The sequence below is a fragment of the Eubalaena glacialis genome, chromosome 3 (assembly GCF_028564815.1).
Source record: "Eubalaena glacialis isolate mEubGla1 chromosome 3, mEubGla1.1.hap2.+ XY, whole genome shotgun sequence".
Taxonomy (NCBI): domain Eukaryota; kingdom Metazoa; phylum Chordata; class Mammalia; order Artiodactyla; family Balaenidae; genus Eubalaena; species Eubalaena glacialis.
Window position 1 is genome coordinate 159730358 of NC_083718.1, and position 22049 is coordinate 159752406.

The 22049-nt window shown below is 56.6% G+C and overlaps 1 protein-coding gene across 3 annotated transcripts; it reads right to left on the reverse strand.

Annotated features, from left to right (window-relative positions):
- Positions 1-1676: 1676 nt before the first annotated feature.
- TIE1 (tyrosine kinase with immunoglobulin like and EGF like domains 1) lies at positions 1677-21223 on the reverse strand. 3 transcript variants are annotated; one of them, XM_061184362.1, is made up of 24 exons: positions 21050-21222; positions 18008-18325; positions 17817-17927; positions 16195-16350; positions 15901-16032; positions 15600-15740; positions 15252-15380; positions 14284-14429; positions 13910-14054; positions 11332-11490; positions 11003-11140; positions 10520-10816; positions 9713-10003; positions 9182-9372; positions 6624-6834; positions 6352-6462; positions 5948-6138; positions 4847-4960; positions 4667-4737; positions 4505-4537; positions 3472-3512; positions 3270-3366; positions 3087-3186; positions 1677-2139 (listed from the first exon to the last, which is right to left on the reverse strand). In XM_061184362.1, the coding sequence occupies exons 1-24, from the start codon at positions 21105-21107 to the stop codon at positions 2068-2070; spliced, it is 3453 nt and encodes a 1150-aa protein (XP_061040345.1). In that variant the 5' UTR covers positions 21108-21222; the 3' UTR covers positions 1677-2067. The 3 variants fall into 3 exon arrangements, with proteins under 3 accessions (XP_061040345.1, XP_061040346.1, XP_061040344.1); XM_061184363.1 differs by lacking the exon at positions 4505-4537; XM_061184361.1 differs by lacking the exon at positions 4505-4537 and having other exon boundaries at positions 10520-11140; positions 21050-21223.
- Between the last annotated feature and the right edge of the window lie 826 nt (positions 21224-22049).

Consider the following 22049-nt stretch of genomic DNA (forward strand, 5'->3'; position numbering starts at 1 on the left):
AACCAGTGATCTTTTCAAAAATGCAAATCTGATCGTGACACACCCCTGCATCCAGCTCTTCTATGGCTGCCCTTTGCCCTTAGGATAAAGACTCATATCCTTAATATTGCCTATAAGGTTCAGTACGGGCTGGCCCCTGTCACATCTCTGCGGTCATTACCCTCATGGAGCTATGTTCTCCCTTTGTTCCAGACACAGGGAATTCTTTGCAGCTCCTGAACATACCACATGTCACAGGTGCTGTTTCCTCTGCCAGGTGTTTTCTTCTGTCAAGCTCCTGCTTCTTTTTCATGGCCCATATTAAAATGTTACTTTCCCTAGAAAAGCTTTCCCGACTGCATCTCCTTTCTATGTGTCCCACAGGTCCCGTCTCCCTCTCTTATAGCATACACCACTGTATTTTATTGTTTGTTTACATATCTGTCACCCCACAGGGGCATCTTTGTTTATATATTGGTCCCTACCAGAGATAACTTTTTAATCCCCACATCCAAGACCTGGAAATATCCCTGCAGTAGATCTGAAATGGAATTTCATTCTAGCAAATCCCATCTCCCCTAGCATGCATAGCCTCCCCTTTACTCCAGTTAATTTCTTCTTCTTAAATTCAGCTCCACTCTCTATCCACTCAAGTCTTTTTGGAATACAGATTCTGATAATCACTCCCTTCCCCAACTTCCTGCATTTGTGTATAGTGATTATCAGCTGACACTTGCTGGACACTATGTCCAAGGTCATAGTTGTGAAAAATGTCCCTGTGTAATGTTATTTAGCGCTAACAGCAGTGAGGTAGCTGTTACTAACTTCATTTTTCAGAGGAGAAAACTGAAGCTCAGAGAGGTTAAGTGAGTTGACCAAGGTCACACAGATAGTAAGTGATATAGCAGGGACTTGGACATGGGTCTGTGTGATTCCAGTATCTGTGCTCTTAACCACAATATCATCCTATCTTTATGTCTTCTTCGATTTTATCTGATTCACTGAAAAAATGTGAGAAGCAAGACAAGTCTTGTTTCTTAAGGACCAGTGGGAGAGAAATCTGAGGCCAGCAGTGACAAATCAAAAGGATGGGCAAACCTAAGGCCACACAGCATGGGGTAGTGATTTGGGACTAGCTTTCAGTACAGGGATCACCTCCCCACACACTTAGAGACTCTGAGGAAGGCCAAGGAATCCTACCGTGGCTGGCTGAAGTTGGAAGTGACCTCTGCTTTCTTCCTTTGGGGCCCACAAGCCGGGCAGTACCAAGCCAGGGAAGGCCGCCTAGAGACATAAGGAAAATGGGAGCTCAAGACAGGCCAGAATCTGTCCGGTGCTGAGGTGTCAGTTTGAGCTGAGGCTGGCCTAGAGCCGATCCTGGGAGGGACTGTTTGGACAGAGCAAAGAATCCTAGGCTGGCAGCTACCTAGGGAGACATATTGGTGATAGAGGCTGGAAAGCTGGGAAGAGACCAGGGGAGAATTGGACTTCTCATTATGACGGAGATGTGGGAGCAGTGTATGTATAAAATGGGTCTTCAAGAACATCTCCCATCATGGAGAGGCAACCCCCGTAGAGGGCTTGGAATAATGACAGTGTAACCAGGGATAGCATTTCTTTTCCTGGAAAGTCCAGTTTCTCCCTCTTTGGCTTAACTTTTCCCTGGGATTGACCAGCAGTAAAAGGTAGACATCGGATGGAGCTTCTCAGAGCATTTATTTTTCCGGATTACAAGGCTGGGAGTGGGGCGCAGCTGAGCAGGGCATGTTAGTGGTGTGAGTGCTGGCTTGAGTGGAGGGGCTGAAGCAGGGGTTTGAGGGCAGGGAACAGAAGAGCACAAACGTAGAGCAGCTGAACTAGAACGAAGGACGTGAGGGTAGCCGTCAGTGATTCAGGAGGCACTGGGAGCAACTGCAAAGGATGAGGACCCACCCCCCCCAAGCCCACCCCATCCCTGGATCCCCTTTTCTCTTCCTTAAGTTAAAAAACAATTCCTTGAGGCAGCTCAGGCGACAAGGGTCAGAAGTCACAGGTTGAAGAGCCGAGTTTGCTCTGGCCAGCAGAGCCACGTTCTGGCCGGATGGCAGCTCAGGCCTCCTCAGCTGTAGCGTCGATGCCCGCATACGTGAAGTTCTCAAACAGCGACATGTTCACGTAGGCCTGGGGAGCAGAGCAAGCTTTAGTGGGGGCCAGGGATGGGGGCGTGCCTGCCCTGGAGGTCCTTGACGTCCATGTGGTTGGGGTATTTGAAGTGACACGGATTTGTTCTGGAGACTCAAGATGACCCCATGGCCAAGGGTGGTCCTCACCAGCCCAGAGCAGCAAGGTCATCAGACTACAGCTGGGGGCTCACGTGAGAGACCCTTGACACAATTGTTCGATAGGAGTTTTTTCATGCCCTTATCTGATGAATTGATTGCTAATGCATTCATCCATTCATTTACTTATTCATCTATTTATAAGGCTATTTTTGATGATTTACCCATTTTTCTGGTTATTTGATTATTCCTTCATTCTTAAGATAGTTTAATAATTCCTTTAACTACTTAGTCATTAATTAATTCATATGACAAACTCTTCACGTTACTCATTTTGATGCATTTCTTCACTTATATTTATTTGATAATTCATTTATTTATATGCTTACTAGATTCAGTTATTTAATTACGTGTTTATTTGAATGATTATTGTATCATCCATCCACTAATTCTATTCATTCATTCATTCAGTTACTGGGTCATTCATTCATCCTCCATCCATTTGGTGAGCTAACCATCCATGATTCCACTCTGACTCTGTGCCAGGTGAGGTGTCCCTGATGAGAGTGGGCTGATGGCCCCAGCAGAGGACAGGCAGGGAGTCTGGGACCTGGGACCTGGGACAAGGACTTGCTGCTGAGGCTAATCAGTGGCCTTGGAAGAGTTTAGAAGGGCTTAGTGTCCAATCCAGTGAGAGCTGGAAAGGGGGGCTGCATCCCAGGGCCTGGCCTAGCTGTGGTGCAGCTAGTGGTGGGGACAGGGACACAGAGGCTGCTGCTCTCTGGCTCCTATGAGAGGGCACCCCTGTGAGCTCTGCGAGACCAGCCCCCGTCCCCCCAGTCTCCTCACCTTCCTGGCTTCCAGCATTCGGCCCAGCTGCAGCGCGATCTGGGCAAAGGGGGGTCGCTCGTACGGACGGTCCCGCCAGCACTGCCGCATCAGCTCGTAGCTGCAGGTGGGGGATCGCTGAGGTGAGGGTCAGGGCCTGCTGGGGTGACGGGGTTCCCGGGGCTCAAGGCTGAGGGGACTCACACTTCATCGTCACAGTTGCGAGGCTGCTCCATGCGGTAGCCCTGCGGCAGCTTCTCGTAGAGCTCGGCACACGTCATGCCGCAGTACGGGGTGCCCCCTGTGGGAGGGGCAACGCTCTCTCAGCCCAGGGCCCAGGAGGGAGGGTGGGGGTGGGGTAGGGAGAAGGTGGGGCCCCTCTCGGGGACAGGGGTCAGGGACTCACCAAGGCTCACGATCTCCCACAGGAGGACCCCAAAGGACCAACTGAAATGAGGAGGAAGTACTTAGTTACCTTCTAGGCCCCGGGGCCCAGCAGCTTAGTGTCTACCTACCCCAGGCGTGCAGCCCCTCCCAGCCCCTGTGTGTATCTACTTTGCAAGGGTCTGGCCTTGGCCAGCTGTTGTCTCTGCAACTGAAACTCCTTCACAGCCTCCCAAGCTTAATGTAATCATAGCTAACATTTTTACTGTGCACTTACCATAGGCGAGGCACTGATCATTTAACGTATATGTTAATTCATTTAACCCTCACACCAACCTTATGGTATAGGTACAATTATTATCCCCATTTTACAGATGGAGACACAGAGGCACTGAGAGCTTAGCTAGCTCACCCAAGGCCACACAGCTAGTAAGTGGCAGAGCTGGGATTCAAACCCTGGCAGTCTCGCTCCAAAGCCCTTGCTCTTAACTGCCTCTTATATTGTAACAACAGCTGTGCAGGTTAGAGGTGGCTGAGGCCAGGGTGGAAGTTCTAGTTGGGGGGAGGGAATCTCAGGGGTCTTGGGGCAGAAGCAGGAAGTAGGCAAGTAGTGATCAGAGGGGTGGTGGTGTGGTGGATAGTGAGCCGGGCAGGCCAGGCCAAAGGGCTTGGGGCAAGGGGCAGAGCAAGGGCTGGAGCGCTGGGCAGGCCAGGCTCCCTGGAGAGAAGGGCAGGGGTGTGCCAGGATGGCTATTTGGAGGAGGGAGCGCAGAGAGGGCGTCTTGGGGGTCATGCTCTGGTTAGGTCCTCGGGTGGGGATGACCTGCCCTTCAGAGAGGAAGGCGAGAACATTCTCTGAGTGATCTCTCCATTCACCCAGGCGTTATCCACCAGCATCCCCAAGCCTCTCCAAGGCATCCTCCAGTCTCTTAGTCAAATGTAGCCCTAAACCACCCCTACTCCAATCCTACTCCTGACACACCTTCCAAGTTGAAACTTCCTTCCAGCTAGCCCCACGCCTTCCCACTAAGATGCCGGGCATGGCCAAGGTATACCTGAGACATGTCTGTGTCACACCTGTGTCACACCTGGAACACACCGTAGGGATGGCCAAGTCACGCCTTGGACTACCTGAGACATCTCTGAGGTGCGTCCAGGTTATACCTACAAGCATCCTCAGGGGACCAGACCCTCCCGCCCCTCCCCGCCACACTCACACATCGCTCTTGGTGGTATAGACACTGTAGTTCAGAGACTCAATGGCCATCCAGCGCACGGGGAGACGCCCCTGGGAGAGAGTGGGTTTGAGGGGTCAGGTGACGAGAAAGGGGCTGTTCAGCAGGTTCCGGGAGGCAGGGCCAGGCCCGGCCCTGAGAGGGGGACCCAGTGAGACTTACCATCGTCTTCTTCACATAAACCTCTTCCCCCCGAGAAAGGCCGAAGTCCGCAATCTTGGAGGCCAGGTTCTCTCCGACTAGCACGTTTCGGGCAGCCAGGTCCCTGTGGATGAACTGCAGGCACGGTCAGAAGTCAGAAAAGATGGCGGATGAGTGAGCCCCAGACTCCGGGGCCAGCGAGGGGTCTGGCCCCGCGGCTGGCTTCGTGGGCCCCTCCGTGCCTTTAGTAGCCCCTTACTCTTCTGCCCCCCAACCCAGGCCTCATCCTGGATCAGAAACTCCTGCCTGAGAAGAACCACAGTGCTGGCTGTCATCCCTTCCTTCTTGTGACCTGGGCCACGGCCAAGTTCAGGCTGTATCCCTCTCCTGGGATGAAGGTGGGCTTTTCCCCAGTGACCACACTGCACCTTCTCCTCTTTGCATGCTCCCTGACCCCGTCTTTCCTGACCTCTCCCCGACCCCCACCGCACTGATGAGCGTGGAAAGGCCCTTCTCTTGCCCAGAGTGACCTATCCCTTGAGTTCCAGATCCTCCCCACTGGGCCCTCCACCTTCCTCAGAGACCTCTCTCCATCACCCCTCCCTCTATCTTGGTCCCTTCCCCTCTGCTTTCAAAGATACTCAAAACTTTAATAACTTCAAAATGCCTCTCCTCAGTCTCTGGTCACCCCCTGCAACTGTCCCCTCTCTCCTTTCATTCAAGCAGGGTGTCCTCGAACTTGGGCTCGGGCCTCCCCTGTCTGTTCTACCCTCCAGCCTCTCCTGGTGAGTCTCGCCCACTCCCTGGCCACCAGTGTCACCATCTGTGAAGTGACAGCTCCCAGACTGTCGTCTCCGGCCCAGGCCTCCCTCCTGAGTTTTAGGCTGGCTTCTACAACCGCTAAGCCAACACCTCCACCATGATGTCCCTCGGATGCTTCAAATGCAACACCTTTTTCAGACCTGCTTCTCGCCCTGTGTTCTCACCCACTCATCCAGGACAGGATGGGGTCACGTCCCTCTTTATTCCTCAATCCCACATCAATTAGAGCCTGCCGATTTAATCTCCTGAAGTCCGCTCGATGGTCTCCCCTCACCTCCCCCAACACACACTCACACACACCTGCTTCTCACTCAGGTACTGCATGCCATTGGCAGCATCACTGGCAAAACGCAGCAGCTGCCGGGAGCTGAGGGTGGAGGCCGTTCCATGTTCTCGGGCAAAAGCTGGGTCAGTTTCCAGGACCCGGCTCTTCCTCAGGAAATCGAGCAGGTTCCCATAGGGGGCATATTCAATGGCGATATACAAGTAACCTGGGAGGTGAGGAATACAGGGTGGTGGTTTATACTCAGGCAACCTGGGGTGGCAGCAGGCACCCCATGGTACTAGACAGGGAACCTGGTGCACGAAGGAGAACCAATAGTGATGTTTTGGTGTCCCGAAGCTTCCCACAAGCTACAGATGCGAAGGTGATGGCTGATAATGGGGGTTTGGAAGAAGGGGTAGGTGATGAGTTGGGGGCTCACCTCGGTTCTCACAGGCCCCCAAGAGGTTGATGATGTTGGGGTGATGCCCCAATTTGCACAGAACTTCCAGTTCTCCCGCGAAGTCACGATGGTCATTTTCAGAGGCATACTCTGTGTAAAGAATCCAATATCACTTTTGCCGAAAATAAGCCTGGAGAAAGGGTATGGGCTGGTGAGGGCTGGTGTCAGTTGCTGGTGGAAGCCAGGTGGGGCCTGGGATTGTGGGACAAAGGAGAGGGTCAGGGCTTGGGCGGGAGTCACTCGCAGCAGACCTTTCAGCATCTTGATGGCTGCGTTCATCTTGAGTCCGTCCTTCTTGATCATAGCCCGGATGACCTGGCCGAAGTTCCCCTCCCCAATGAGATCCTCAAAGGTGATGTCCTCCCATTCCAGCACTGGGTAATTCAGGGGCTCGGGCTGTGGTTTTGGCCGCCGGGTCAGTGTCAAGGTGCCCGAGCTGAACTGCAGGATGGTCTCCTCACCCTTCATAGGATGGGACAAGTGGGCAGACAGTCCACACGAGAGACAGGGGCAGCAAGATGCACAGATAGGCAGACAAAGAGTGGTTAGACAAATGGACAGAGACTAGACAGAGGGCACCCTGGTGGCCAGCCAGGCACAGTCAGACACAGGACACATACTGAGACAGAATCATATGAGATGGAGCCATAGGTGGGCTGTTGGGTGGACAGATGTCCAAGGAGAGAAATGCAGAGGCCGCCACCTGGGGATCAGGTGTGTGGGGCTCTGGAGGAACAAGGAGTGGGTAAAATTGCTAGAAGCCACGGCATGAGTCGATGGAAGGATGATACTCCTAACATTTAAAACTGAAAGGAATTGGAATGAACTGTGATGGGGTGTAATGAGCTTCCCCTTATTGTGCTAATCCCACAACCAGTTTTTTTTTTTTGTCACCAAGGATGCTCTGGAGGGGATTCCAGCCCTGGGCAGTGGGCTAGGGTACATTTACTGCGCACCTACTCCATGCTAAGCCCTGAGCTGCTGGGAGCCAGTGGATGGGTTTTCTTCTCCACAGCAGTGGAAGCAGAGATTACCCCTGTCCACCCACTTGGCAGCCACCCATAGCTCTCAAATCACCCCGGGACCTGAGGATAGAAAGAGCACAAAAAAGGGAACATCCACTCCCCCCAGCCAAGCAGGAGCTGGGCCACCTGCGCAGGGCTGATAGCAGGAAGAGGGAACCGCTGAACAGGACCATGGGCGCTGCCAATATGAGAACCAAAAGAAGGGTTAAGACAGACCTGGTGGTGGGTGTGGTCCCTACGTGAGCTGCAGCCCAGCTTGATGGGAGAGGGCTGAGGACACAGGTCACATGGATTCACACAAAACATGGAGAGCTGAAGGCACACACCAGCATGCACACACACGTTCTAGTGGTGGCCCGTATGCAGGGCATCCATGAGAGCTACACGTGGACATGTGCTCAGGCAGGAGCACAAGCAGAGGGACACAGGCACGTACAGATGGGGGCACTCACAGGGACGCACACGTGCACTCACGCCTGGCACACGCGCTCATGCATACACGCACGCATACGCGCACGCAGGTGCATGTAGCAGGGGTACATCTTGATATATATGTCAGGGTGCTATACCCATTTAAGGCTGCTTTCCTCCTCCTTCCCTCCACATTCGTACCCGTGACCCTCCCCTGCCACAGCCAGGGCCGCTTTCTGCACACACTGACCTCAGAAGGAGGCCAATGCAGCCTGGAACAAAGAGGCTGATTGAATCTCTGAAGGGAGTTTTCTAAAGGCATGGCAGAGACAATAGCCTCGGACACTAAGCTTTCTATCACAAGGATCAGCCCTTGAGAGAGAAGTTTTTTGTTTTTGTTTTTTTGAAATGCCAAAGCTTGGCTGTAAATATCAAGAGCCCAGGCACAGAGGACCAAGGTCAGAGTTCAGATCATAAGTGACAACAGTGGGGAAGATCCCAGAGGACAGAGAGATGGGAGGAGGTGACAAGATGAGGTGATGCCTTGTCCCCGAAGAGGAGCCAGCACCCCACCCCCACCCCCAGCCCCTCGGTGTGGGCCTGCTGGCTGGAGGGGCATAGGCAGGACAGAAAGCTCAGCCAGGTTTACAGGGAAGCCAAGAAGAGTGGAGGCCTGTGCTTCCTGTCTCCAGGAGTGACAGGTGAGGCTGCAGGCCCAGCTCAACAGCTGTAGGAGGGTCTGCAGCAACGGGTCTGAGGGCCATAGAATACGTTGCCTTCTGCAGGGCACAGGGAAGCCCCTTGGAGTTCTTATGTCTCCCCAGGGAGGTCCTGGGATTTGCAAGGATGGAGGTTGGGACGAGGAACTCACAGCACGAGTGCCCCGCCGGCAGGAAGGAGGCTACAGAAGGGCTGAGGACATGAGTCACAGACGCGTGCAGGTGCAGGCTGGTACCCAAGTGCGGGACGGCCTGCCCGGACAGAGGCCGGCACGGAGCCCAGGCATTCCCTACGTTATCACCAGGCTTCCCAGGCTTCCATCACCCCTCGTGAGAAGGGGGAGAATCCTTAATTGACCGTGGTGCAACATGGACATAACTGAGTGATTCTGAACTGGGGATATTAAACATGTCACCACGAATATAAATGGGCTGTGAGTTGAGTTCACTTCTAGAGAAATAGAGAAAATTATTGATAAGTATTGCACCCTTGCACGTTGTTGAGTGTAGTCTTATACCTATGACACAAACACCCATGTGCGCGCGCACACACACACACACTCGCAATGTACAAATACTCATGTGTGTATAGGTAGGAACGTATATACACAAGGTCTGCACACATGTGCCCTGAGAAGGGTACAGGTGACTGACCGATCCCGACTGGTAGGTGAAGGTGCGTCTGCGATGCAGGCAGCTTCTGCGGATGCACGCCAGGGTTAAGAGGGCAGCCAGGATGGTGAGGCAGGTGGCAGACACAGAGCCCACCACAGCCAGGACCAGCTGTTGATCCAGACCCTCTTCAGCTGCCTGGACCTCTTGGACCGGGCCCTCACTCTGCAGCCCTGGATCCAATAAGAGGGGCAGATCATAGGGACGCCTGGGTCAGGGAACCCAGAGGCCACCATGGGGTCACACAGAGGGAGAGGTCAGAGATCCCAGTTCCAGGGAGGGAGCAGGTATATCAGGCCTAGGACCAATGGGTCTGGAATGACATGATTTTTCCAGCACTAGGACAATGGGTCATAGGAAGGGAAGGGTCAGGGTCCCCAGTGCCAGGGCTTGTGTCATTTGTTGGGAGGGGGCCTAGGATGCCCTAGCTCCAAGGCAGGGGATCACTTGGAAGGAGAGAGCATTGAGACTGATCCTGTGGCCCAGGAGTCCTCTTGGGCCCCGCCCTCTCACCGTTGCTTAGGGTGGACTCTTCTACCATGTTGCTCCAGTCACCGGGGCCCTGGACGCTGGCCCGCACACGGAAGAAGTAGCGCGTGCTGGCGTTGAGGCCGCGGACGACGGTGCTTGTCTCCTCGGGCCTGTCCACGTCCATCCACAGCGGGTCTCCTGAGCCCTCAGCCACCTGCACCTCCACAATGTACTTGGATATAGGCCCAGCTGGAGCCTCTGGGCGCTGCCACACCAGCTGGATCTCGGAGTCTGAAAGGGCCTGGGCGTGGAGGTGTCGGGGGGCTGGGGGCCCTGCGGACACGGGGGTGAGAAGGCAGGGCTCAGATGGGACTGGGCTGTGTGGCTGTGGGGTCAGACAGATCCACTCTAGCTGTGTCTCCAGCTCCGCAAGCCCCAGAATGGGAGCCACCCCGCCAACCTCCTCCTTCCTTCCTGGGCTGAATCCCTCTCCCTGCAGCTTCCTTCACTCCTGAGCTTCTGCTGCCCCTGGTTCTCCTTACATGCCAAGTCTTCCTGGTGGCCCAGACCCTCCCAGTGTCGTAGGTCCTCCCCATGTCCCCCCACACCCTGTGTTCCCACCAAGTCCCATGTCCTCCTGGTACCCTGTATCCTTCCCTGTGTCATGTTCTCCCTGTGCTTGTGTCTGCCTCACATCCTGGGTCCTCCCTATGCCCATGTTTTCACGTTCAATGCTCTCTGCATGTCCATCCAGGCTCCTATAACCTCCCATGTCCTTTTGGGTCTCCTGTGTTCCCTGCGTCCCATGTCCTCCCTCGTCTTGAGCCCATCACCCCCTCCCCAGCGTACCGCTGGGGGGCAGAAGCACACGAGCAGCGGGTGAGGCTGGGCCCAGGAGGGTACAGTGGTAGAGTCGCACGTCCAGCTGGTAGTGGGTGCCAGGTGTGAGTCCGGTCAGGAGGGCGGTGCGGGCCTGGGGGGACGAGACGTTCTCCCGCCGCTCCTGTCCCCGGGCCCCGTCCCACAGGCGCAGCAGGAAACCATCGCCCACCAGTGGCCCCGGCACCGAGGGTAAGGACCAGCTCACTCGCAACCGGTCGGGGCCCTCCACATGCCAGCCCTCCAGCCACGGCTGCAACAAGGGCTCTGGGGCCAGAGGTCGGGGGTCAGAACTGTCCGGTGGGTTCCTGGGGCCGGACGGGATACTGATCCCCAGGGGACAACCTCCAGTGGGAAAGGCAGGGACCCCCAGGGTGGACAAGCCATGACAACCCTGAGTGCATAGGACAGTAACCCCTGGGGGGCGGAAAGGGATAACTCTTGGCCTCTCACCAGGACAGTCTGTGGTCATGAGGGTGGGAGGCCCCCAGGCCCCCTCCCCACCTTCCCCTGGCCGGCTCAGCTGCACGCGGACACTGTATCCCGTCTTCGGCCTCAGATTCATTAACGTCACGTTCTCACTGGGGTCCACTGGGGGTGGGGTGTGCAGCACACACTATTCAGTCCCAACCCCTTCCAGAAGCCACCACTCTCCCTTCAGTCCTTCTCTTCTCCACACACTTCTCCCTCCCTTTCCATCCCCCTTTTCCCCTCATCACTGCCTGACGTCCCGTCCTTCCCCAGCCACCCCCCTCCCCACCCCCTGCTCTCGCCCCGCTCACCCACGATGGTGGACCAGGCCATGGTGCTGTCCTGGGGCCGGTAGTGCAGCCGTACAGAGGCGATGGGCCCGTCCCCGGAGAAGGAGACCAGAGGGGAGACCACGAGCTGGCGGCTCTGCTTGGCCAGGAGCCGAGGGGCAGTCAGGGGCACCGGGGGCACTGCCAGGAGACTCGGGGTAAGGCATGGCCCAGACAGCACCCCCCGTTGTTGGAAATAGGAGCAGACTCTGTCTTCTGGGCATCAAAGACAACTCTGGCTTTCGGTTTAGATCTGGGGACCCCCTGGGCTGGGGAGAGACCAAGTTCAACAGATGACCAGAGTGTCCAGGGCCCAGGGAGGACAGCTCAGGGTGCAGGGACTCGGCAATAAGGACATGAGGATGTCCCAAAAGATGTGAAGTGAGGGAGTGGCATGGCTGGACAGGGGTTTGGGGGAGGGCACTCTGCCCATGCAAGGTAGGTGCAGACGGAGGGACCTGAAACCCAAGGCAGTGTCACCCTACTCTCTGCCCCTCCCCCCATCATCCATCACTCTCTTAATTAAAAAAAAAAAAGTAGCAGGTGATGAAGCACCTGCTCTACCCGGATGCTTCACGTGCATGGTCTCTAATCCTGACAAGTGCCTTCAGGCAGGGCTCATCACCCCTATGTTATGAATGAAGAAACTGAGGCTCAGAGACATGGAACAACTTGCTTAAAGACACGGAGCCAGGGTCTGAACAGGGTCTATCTGACCAGGCCACCTAAAATCAGCCCATCCTGCTCCAAGCAGCTTTTGTGCCCCTGCTCAGTTTCCTCACCCCATGGTCACTGCTCTTTCTGCCTTAGCTTTTCTCTCCGGATTATTGCATTAATGCCTTAACTGGTTCCCTTGCCTCTTTCAAACATTTTCCAGACGGATTTTCTAAGAATGGATGGATGGATGGATGGATGGGGGAATGGGGGAGGGTCAAGGAAGGTGCAGGGGTGTGGCTGAGGGGGTGGGAGGGAACAGTGGGGTCAGGCAGGAAGAAGTATGTCAGGAGGAAGTGCTGGTCTGGAGGGAGAGAAAGGTCCAGTTTGGATCCTATGGAGCCCCTGGGCCTGTGGCTCACATGTGGGGTTAGATGTGGAGGCGGCTGGAGAGAAAGTGGGCCCTTGGGGCTTCCCTGGTGGCGCAGTGGTTGAGAATCTGCCTGCTAATGCAGGGGACACGGGTTCAAGCCCTGGTCTGGGAAGATCCCAAATGCCGCGGAGCAACTAGGCCCGTGAGCCACAACTACTGAGCCTGCGCGTCTGGAGCCTGTGCTCCGCAACAAGAGAGGCCGCGATAGTGAGAGGCCTGCGCACCGCAATGAAGAGTGGCCCCCGTTTGCCGCAGCTAGAGGAAGCCCTCGCACAGAAACGAAGACCCAACACAGCCCCCAAAATAAATAAATAATAATTAAAGGTGCTAATAAAAAAAAAAAAAAAAAAAGTGGGCCCTTGAGTCATGCACCAGGTAACTTCCATGCTGACTTCAGAACCAGACCTCCACTACACAGAGGTCCCGCCAATTGGGTCTGGGGCCCAGGAAAGGGGTCCAGGCTGCAGATCATATCTGGGAGTTGCTAGGGAACAGTTGAAATCTTAGGAATAGTTGACATTTTAACTAATAATAACAATAAATGTCAACATACATTGAGCACATACCCTGTGTCAGGCACTGTGCTAAATGCTTAAAAGCATCATCTAATTTAATCTTTACAGCAACCCTATCAAGGGAGCACTGATATCCTCATTTCACAGAGAGAGAAACAAGCTATGAGGAGATAAGTAACTTGCTTAGATTATGGAGCTAGAGTTTGTAGTGAAGATTCAAAGCCAAGTTGTCTGGGCCCAAAGCCTGGGGAGAGTGAGAAGAGAAAGGCTGGAGGTGGGGCACCGGGGTGGTAGAGGGGGTGGCAGAGTAGTGGAGAGAGAATGGGAAGCAGAGTCTGACAGTGAGAAAGAGGAAGATGAGCAAGAGGTCTGGGCTTATGTCAGGGGAGGGCGGGGTCAGGAGCACAGGGAAAGAGGAGCCAAGGGGCGGCAGGGGCTGTGAATGTCTGAGGCTTATGGTGCTGGAGAAGGTGAGGGACACCTATACCGGGGTGTGGGTGCTCTGCTCTGAGTGATCCTGGGCGCTGGCAGCTACCTCCTTACTCACCAGCAAGCACCTTTGGAAATGAAGCAGGTCACCCTCTGAGCTCCACAGCCCCAGGCACTCCCCTGTCCTAGCAATGAGTGCCCTGTGGTGTGACTCCTGGTTGGGGGGTGGGGGGATGCAGCATCCCAGAGGTGGAGTGAAAGGCACTGTGTGTCTGTGGGCCGGGGTTTGGGGGAGGTAGAGAGGGGAAGCATCACCCTGGGCAAGGCTGCAGGGTGTCCCATTTCTGGGGCATGGGATGCCCTTTCCAGATGGGACTGAGCTGTGCTCCAGCCTGGACAATGCCCTGCCCAGGCCACAGGTTGACGACAAGCCCTCTTCTCTCTCTGGTGCTGGGCTGTGGCCTTAGATGCCCTTGCCCTTCCTGCTACGATGCCCAGTCTGAGCAGCATCAGCTAGGACATCACTGACCTTTGACGTTGACCCTGAAGCGTCGGCTGTCTTGGCCACCAGACGTGGACACGCGGCACTCCCAGAGCCCACTGTCCCCAAGAGCCAAGCGGGGCACCTCGAACTCGGCTGTGGTCCTATCTGGCTCCACAATGGCCTTGGTGGACTGAGAGAGATAGGGGAAGGGGACAGACCACAGAGAATGTGTGCCATGTGGCAGATACAAGTGTGCTCGTCCAGGCTGATGAGGGGACAGAGCCTGGGTGGTGGTCCCTCAACAATCAGCCTGACCCCATTTGAGCTGTGGTCAGGCCGGTGGGCCGAGCCCGCAGAAAGCCCCGAGGGGTCAGGGGTCTGGAGGGGCAGGGGCCCTGGGCCGGGGTCATGGGGCTGACCAGGAGGACCATGCCGTCCGGCTTGCGGAGCTCCACGCTGCCCCGGACTGGGAAGGGGTTCCCCGCGGCGGCACAGTTGATCCGGGGTGTCGTCTCTAAGTTGAACTCCAGTTCTGAAACCATGTCCAGGATCTGGGGGATCCGGTCTGGGGAGAGAGGGGACACGCATCCTGGAGGCCCTGCAAGGGCAGATACGTGACTGCCACAGCGCCCCTCCTCCGGAGTCCTGCATCTTAGCGGAGGTACCGCCAGCAGCCCAGTCACCCAGGCCTGAAAGCCAGCAAAGTCCTGTGCAACTCCTCCAGGGCCCTCACGCCCACCTCTGACTGCCCCTGAGTCTACCTCCTGCACCCTCCGCCTCCTCATACCCTCCCACACGGAGACCAGACCCCTTTCCAGCCTCACAGCCGGAACGCTGGTTCAGGCCTCCATCGTTTCTGGGCCCTGCGACAGGTCTTCCAGGCTCTCCTGCTTCCACTCCCCACCCAGCAGCCAGTGTCCTCTCTCAAACACAAACCTGAGAGCCCTGTGCCTCTTCAACAATTCCCTGCTGGCCTCTCACATTAAGTGCAAATCCTATAGCCTGTCATTCAAAGGCCCCAAGATTTGACCTCCTCTGATCACTCCCGGAGCCTCCCCTCACGCCACTGTCCTGGTACCTGAGCCTGAGTCCTCAATCCCCCGGAAGTTGCCCTGCTCTCTCTCCAGCCATCTTTCTCTTGTCCTTCATATCCCATCTCAGATCGCACCTCTTCCCAGAAGCCCTCCCTGACTCTCTCAGGCTGGTCAGGGCCTGCTCTGGGCTCCCACCCACTCTGGGGTGCTGCCCATCCCTGTATGGATGATGTGGGCTGGCGGTGAGAACTTCCAGACCATGAGCTCCCTGAGGGCAGGGCTTTGAGCCAGGGAGATGCGTCTGGTGAAGGCTGACCTGTTCCGAGGGACCTCAGAGCCCCCCGTGCTCGTACCTGACTTCTCACAGTGCACTCCATGCCACCCGGAGGGGCAGACGCAGCCGCTGAAGCGGTCACAGGTGCCGCCGTTCTGACACTGGCACTGGAGGTGGCAGTCAGCCCCAAAATGACCTGGGGCACAGGCTGGGAACAGAGGGGGTGTGGTTAGAGGGGCACAGGTCAGGGGGCAACAAGGGCCGGTTGGGACCTGGGTAATGACAGGCTGGGTAGAGAGGGCACTGGCCAAGTGAGCGGGGACCATGGAGGTCTTGGTGTGCAAGTCAGGGCCAGAGTGAAGGGCTGGGGCCGGGCTTGTAGCCGACTGCCTGGGTCAGGGAGCACGGAGGGTGGGTTAGTCCGTACCTTCCTGGCACTGGCTTCCTCTCCAGCCAGATCCACAAGAACAGCCATAGGGGTCCGGGAGGCAGAAGGTGAGGCCTCGGCAGCCTGATGTGCCTGGGCACTGTTCCTGGCAGCTCTGCCCAAAACGGCCCTCTCTGCAGGCTAGAAAGAGGGCATGTGGGTGTAGGGGCCTCTGCTGGGCCCCAGGGTTCAAGACCTACTTGGCATGTTCACGCTCCAAGGTCCATGCCCATGGTTTGAGAGTCTTCCCCCAGCCAGGCATCCTCTCCTGCCCAGGTCCTAGTGCCCCCCTCCTTCTTACCCTGCTCACAGCGGGTCCCAGTGAATCCAGGGGGGCACACACACTCGCCGTCCTGGTCGTGGCAGACACCTCCATGCAGGCAGCCCGGGCATTCCTTGGTACAGTCTTGTCCCCAGTGCCCTGCCTCACAACCTGCAGGAATGTGCTTTCAGCAGCTGACCCTCACCCACTGGACCACTGCTGCTGAGGACTGGGGCAGCCCTGGGGGACCAGAGGATGAAGGGGGTCCACAGGAAGTACCATAGGGCTCCCAGCCTCCCACACCACCCACCACCTCTGCCCTCTGCTCCTGACCCCGCACGATGAGTCGAAAGAAGGCGCTGCCCAGTGGGCTGGCTTCCAGGTAGGTGGCACTGTAGATGCCGCTTGATGACGGCTGCACGCTTGGGAGCTGCAGCAAAAACTGCCCTTCCTGGGCCTCGTGCCAGTCCAGGGTGTAGAAGTAGGATCCTGGGGGCATAAACGGGTCAGGGGCCTCAGCATCACACAAGAGCTGGTGTTCCCTCCCTCTGCCCACCTCGGCTTGAGTCACATCAACGTGCGCCAGGCAGAGTGAGCAGACCTGGGGGAAGAGGCACCAGCGAGTGTCTGGACCCAAGCCAGAAAGCTGGGAAGCATCCTCTTTTCCATGCTCCACCAACCACTCAGTAAATCACCAAGTCCGGTTCAATCTCCCCCTCGTCTCCTAAAGCTGCCCATTCCTCTCCACGTGCACTGCCACCACCCTGCTCCCAGCCTCCCACAGCCTTCCAAGCAGTCTCTCTGCCTCCAGTCTCCCCCCTTTCCTGTCCGTCCTTCACTCAGCAGCCAGTGAGATTTTTCTCCAATAGATTGCGCAGTAGCTCCCCTGTTTAAGCTCTTCCAGAGTTCTCCACTGCCCTCAAGACAACATCCGACTCCTTAGCAAATCTTTTTCACCAGTTTGGCCACTGTGTAGCCCATACCTCTCCACATCCTGCTTGACTCCTAACATTCCTGAATTCCTGAATTGCTTGTATCTCTTCTAGAAACACTGTGGTATCTCACAGCTTCCTGCCTTTGCTCTTATAAATCCTCCTCCTGGAATGTTCTTCCCCTCTTCTTCGTGCAGCTAGTTCCCAGGAGCCTCTCCCTCCAGGACGTGTGGATCCTAATATCAGGGTCCTTGTCCCTGCCCCACCCCTTCTTGCCTCTTTGCTCAGGATGGAACAGAGATTCTAGGGAACGCAGGTCTACCTGACTCTCCACATCTCTCATCAGTTCGGGGGCCTGGAGCTCAGGAGGCAAACCCCTTGGCCCAAGAGAAGGGTCCTCCTCCCTCAGGAGCCCAGGGACACATGAGTCAGCCAAAGGGCTGTGGGTGTGAGAGCTGAGGCAGGAATCTTTGGGGCCACACAGGAAAACTGCTTCCTTCTATGGGGTGCCCAGAGGGCCTGACAGGGCCAGGGTGGGGGCAGGCCTGGGCTGAGATCCCCAGGCCTGCCCAGGCCCCTGCACATGTCTTGACAAATCTCTGGAAGAGGCCAAACTTCCCCTGCCTGTTCTGGGACTTTGTTACCCGTTCTCTTCTTCAGCATGGGGACTGCTGCTCCCTGCCAGACGGGCTAATGTGACAGCACCTGCTAACTCTCAGAGGAGAGTCCAACGTGAGGGGTTAACATAGTGCTAATTTGGGGGTGACAGGGAAGGAGGTAGCTGACCACGAGGCTGCTGGTCCTCTGGGCGAAGTAGGAGGACATCTCACAGCTAGAGATGAGTTGGATGCAGGTGCTTCCCATGGACCTGGTGCAGGAGAGAGGGGGCGCCCCGGAGGTTGGCCAGTGGGGGTAACAGGTGCTGTGTCAGGGGCCAAAACTGGGAACACTGAGGGCCATGGAGGTGCTGGGGTGTCAGAGCTATGGGTTTACCTGCCCACCCGGTTCAGATGCCCCTCTCACCGTTGCTCTTCCAGATCACATCTGTCTGCTTCTCCTTGCGCACCCACGCGGAAAGTACTGCCGTGTCGCCCTTATTCACCGTGTGTGTGACCTTGTCCGGGAGCAGGTGGGCTGCGAGGCGGATGGAGGGCGGGGTCAGGGGTCAAGGGCAGCCCCTCCTGCCCCTTCTCCCCGCCGGCGGCCGGACTCACCTCCTGGGCTGTTGTGCACGTAGAGGACGCGCGTGCGCCGCGCCCCCGCGCCGCCCACGCAGGAGAAGACGCCCACCAGGTCGGAGGGCTGCGAGAAGCCGCGCAGCGTCACCTGGCGCGAGCCATTGCGGGCCAGGTGCAGGGGCTGCCAGGGCCGGGGTGTGCGCACGATGCGGTCGTCCTTCTCCAGCAGCAGCGGGGGCCCCCAGGCGTCCGAGCCCCTGCCCGCCCCCGCCTCCCCGGACACGCAGGTCAGGAAGAAGCGCTGGGGCTCGGTCAGGCGCAGGTCGGCCAGCAGCGTCAGGTCCACCGCAGCGCCTGGACCGGGATACAGGGCTCCGTATCTGGCAGGGCCCCGCCCTCACCCCTGCCCCGCCCTCCCCCTCTTGCCCCTCTCCTCCCAGCCTCTCCCCTCTCCTCCCCTCCTCTCCCCCCCTCTCCCCGCCCGCCCCCCAGGCACTGAACTTTATCAGGCACGTCCACCCCCGTCCCTTCCTGTCCCAGTCCCCTTCCCGGTGCACTGGCCCCTTTCCTTCAAGTCTCTTCATCCTAAAAGAACAAAAACAAAAACAAAGCCCCTTCTCTGGCTTCCCCATCCCCTCCCTTCTCCTGCCAGATGGCTTCCCTTTACAGCCCAGCCTTCGGAAAGAAAGAATGATCTATGCGCCCCGTCTCCATTTCCTCTATTCCCGGCAGTCCCCTTTCCTGACCTGTCTCTACAGCTGCTCTGCAAAGGGGAGCCGCTCTCCCTGCCCTCCCCCGCCCACCCGCCCCACCTCCCCGCGCCGAGTGCCGGCTAGGAGAGCCCTGGAGATCAGAAGTGTCTTGGAGGGACCCCTCCCCATCACTCCAGAAATCTGGACCTGTTTGTTGTGCTGGGATTGAAGGTGGGAGAGGCTGGGTTCTGCAGCCAGCTGGTTATGGGGCAGAAAGGAAGAGAGCTCTGGGCCCAGCAAAAGGCCAGAAGCAGGGAGGGCAGACCCTAGAGCAGAGTTGGGGCTGAAACACACACAGACACGAGGTGGGCCTTGGTCTTTGCCTTCCAAAGAGCTCTGGGCCCCATGGGGAGACAGACATGGACCTACCCGTCAAATGCAGGGCACTGTGTGGGGAGCACAGAGAAGGGATGCCTAACCCAGCATGCGGGAGGCAGGGGATGAACAGGTGTCTCCTGGGAGATACAGCTTGAGGGTCTTAGAGCTGAGCAGGGTACGGTGAGGGTTCAGAATGAGGACAGGGAGAGGTCAGTGGTAGGAAGGGCATTCTAGGCATCGGGCACAGCCTGAGTAAAGGTGTGGAATGAAAGGCTGGGGCACACAGTGTGAGGCAGGAGTCAGGAGGGACCAAGTAGAGCTGGAGTCCAGGCCTGGCTGAGCCCTGCCAGCCTCCTCAGCCCCGGGACCCACACCTTCCCGAGCCCCTCCTACTCTGTCCCTGCCTGTTCACTGCCAAGTGGTTAGTTGGTTTAAGTGCTACTTCACTTATCAATGGCTATTCTTTGAGAGGCTGCCATGAGTAAATGAAGCTGACTGCCTGTCCTGTGCCGAGCACCTGTTTTCCTTTGGGTCCTCACACCCTCCAGAAGTTGATGTCTTTCCATCCACAGAGGAGGGTCATGTTAATTATTCTCGATGCTTCCTCTAGCAAGCTCATCCCCTCCCTGGGCTTTCACTATCACTTCTGAGTCAATAACCCCTGGATGGCCTCTCAGCTCGGGCCTGCTTTCCATCAGCTCTTCCCAAACCTGCTCCACTCTGGGCTCCCTGCCTCGGCAGACGGCAAAACCCGCCTGAGATACAAGCTTTGGAGTCATCTCATACTCCTGCTGTCATAATAATTAATGTTTATTGGAGGTCAGTGATATGCCAGGTACTTTACTTATGTTCTCTCATGTTATCATCCCAACTCTCCTGGGAGGTGGGTGTTATCACCCCAATTTTATAGCTGGCAAATTAAGGCTCAGAGAAATAACTTGCCCAAGGTCATACGACGAGTAACTGGCAGACCCCGGTTGTCTGACTCTAAAAGTCTACACCTTGGAGCACCACTCTGGCTGCCCCAATTAGTCACAAAGTTCTATTTCCTCAAAGCCTCTTGGCTTCATCCCCATCCCCAAGCCCGCCCTTGTTAACCCTCATCCTTACTCCCCTGGACCATCCTGACAGCCACACTCCTCCTTCCTCAGCTCATCCTCCGAAGTGATCCCTCTAAGACCTTGTGACTCTCTGGCCTACAACCTTCCATGGCTCCCCATTGCCCTCAGGATGCAATGCTTGCTCTTGAGCCCTCCGCTGCTCACACTGCCCCTCCTGCTGCGTTCCCTCCAGGAACCCTCTCTCCTGTGCACTTCCCCGCCTCTGAGACTTGCATCTATTGTTCTGGCTGCCTGGAATGAAGACCACCCCTCTTAGTGAAGTCTTTCTGAATCGCTTTTCATCTCCTACCCTGAAGCAGAGTAAGCTGACTCCTCGGTGCTCCTCTGTGTCTATCTGTTCAGCGCTCACCTGGTGTCCCGTGTCCCCCACTAGACCATGAACCACTCTAGGCGGCCTTTGTGTTCTAATCCTCTTTGGGCACCACACTGAAGGAATCGGCTACCGCTTATTCAGAAGCTCTTACCAAGTGCTCTGTGTAAATTACCTCCTTTAAACCCAGTAACAGCCATAGGAGGTCCGCACCATTTAATCTGTTGTACAGATCTAGCGGCCTCTCCCTTAGCACAGCTCCTGGAATATTGTTGGTGCTTGATAAATGCTTGATAAATGAATAATTGAGTGAGTCCCACACACTGACCATGTGAGTACCCACGGAAAGCTTCACGGGCCCAGAGGCCCTGCTGCTCCCCACTGATGTTCACCTCCAACACAGTCAATGGCTGCTCCCCTCCCCCAATCCCTGGTGCCTGCCTGGGTTTTCCAGGCCCTCATCCCACTTTCTAGCGGATCAGGGTGCAGAGGAAAGTGATGGCAGTGATGATAGGGTTTTCTCGGGGGGAGTCAGGGCTTTGGAGGTTGGGTGGGGGGAGGTTCAGGGCAGACTTACCAACATGAGAAGCCAGGAAGAAGATGGGGAGCAGCAAAGGGGGCCCCAGCCAGACCATAATCCGGGGGGGCTGACCAGGCCAGCCGGGACAAGCGGGGCCCACGGTCAGTCACTCTGGGTCTGGCTGCTCAGCCTGTGCTGTCAGTGTGTGTTGGTATTGGGGAGGAAGAGGAAATGAGTTAGCTTGGGTGGGAGGCGGGCCGGGGAGAGGGGTGGGGAGGACTTATCCTGCTTCTGGGCCTCTGGGCCCCCCTAGTCCGGCCCCTACAAGGCTGGGGATGGGTGTGGCCTGGAAGGTCCTGGACTGGGGTCACTTGAGGTGGGGGAGGGTTGTGATAAGGACAGACCTGGGGACTGTTGGACTGTTTCCCCTCCCCTCTTCTCCGCGTGGTCCTCAGCCTTGCCAGCACGCAGGAGGCAGGAGGCAGGAAAGGGAGGAAGCCGGTGGCTTCCTCCTATTGAGAGGGGATGGGGGAGGATATTGTTCTGGGGTGTCCCTCCCCCAGCACAAACACATGATTCCTCAAGTATGCGTCCCAGGACGTGGTTACATGGGTGTCCTCGAGAGCCATTCATGTATGGAACACAAGGATCTGGCATGTACACAAAGGAACAAAAGAACACACTCAGGGCAAAAACCCTTTGATTCAATCTTGTGTAACTCTCTCATTTCACAGACGGGAAAACTGAGGCCTGCAGGGCTTGAGGGCTCTCTGAGGTCATGGTGAGGCTGGGACCTGAACTTCTGACTTCGTTGCTCCTCAAGGACTCATGCTAAGCAGACCCAGAGAATGCACAGGGAGTGAGTCCCTTGGCTTAAGCCAGTAACAGAGGCTTCAGCACACTGTCTGCCTGATGTCATTACCCTTGGGCACTGGGGCAGCAGAAGCCCCACCCAGGGAGCGCCCGTACTCTTGAGGGCTGATAACAGCCTGGGAGCAGTACCAGCCCCTTGACAAAGGCTCCGAAGCCCCATGGATCTGCTGTGCCCCTCATCTCT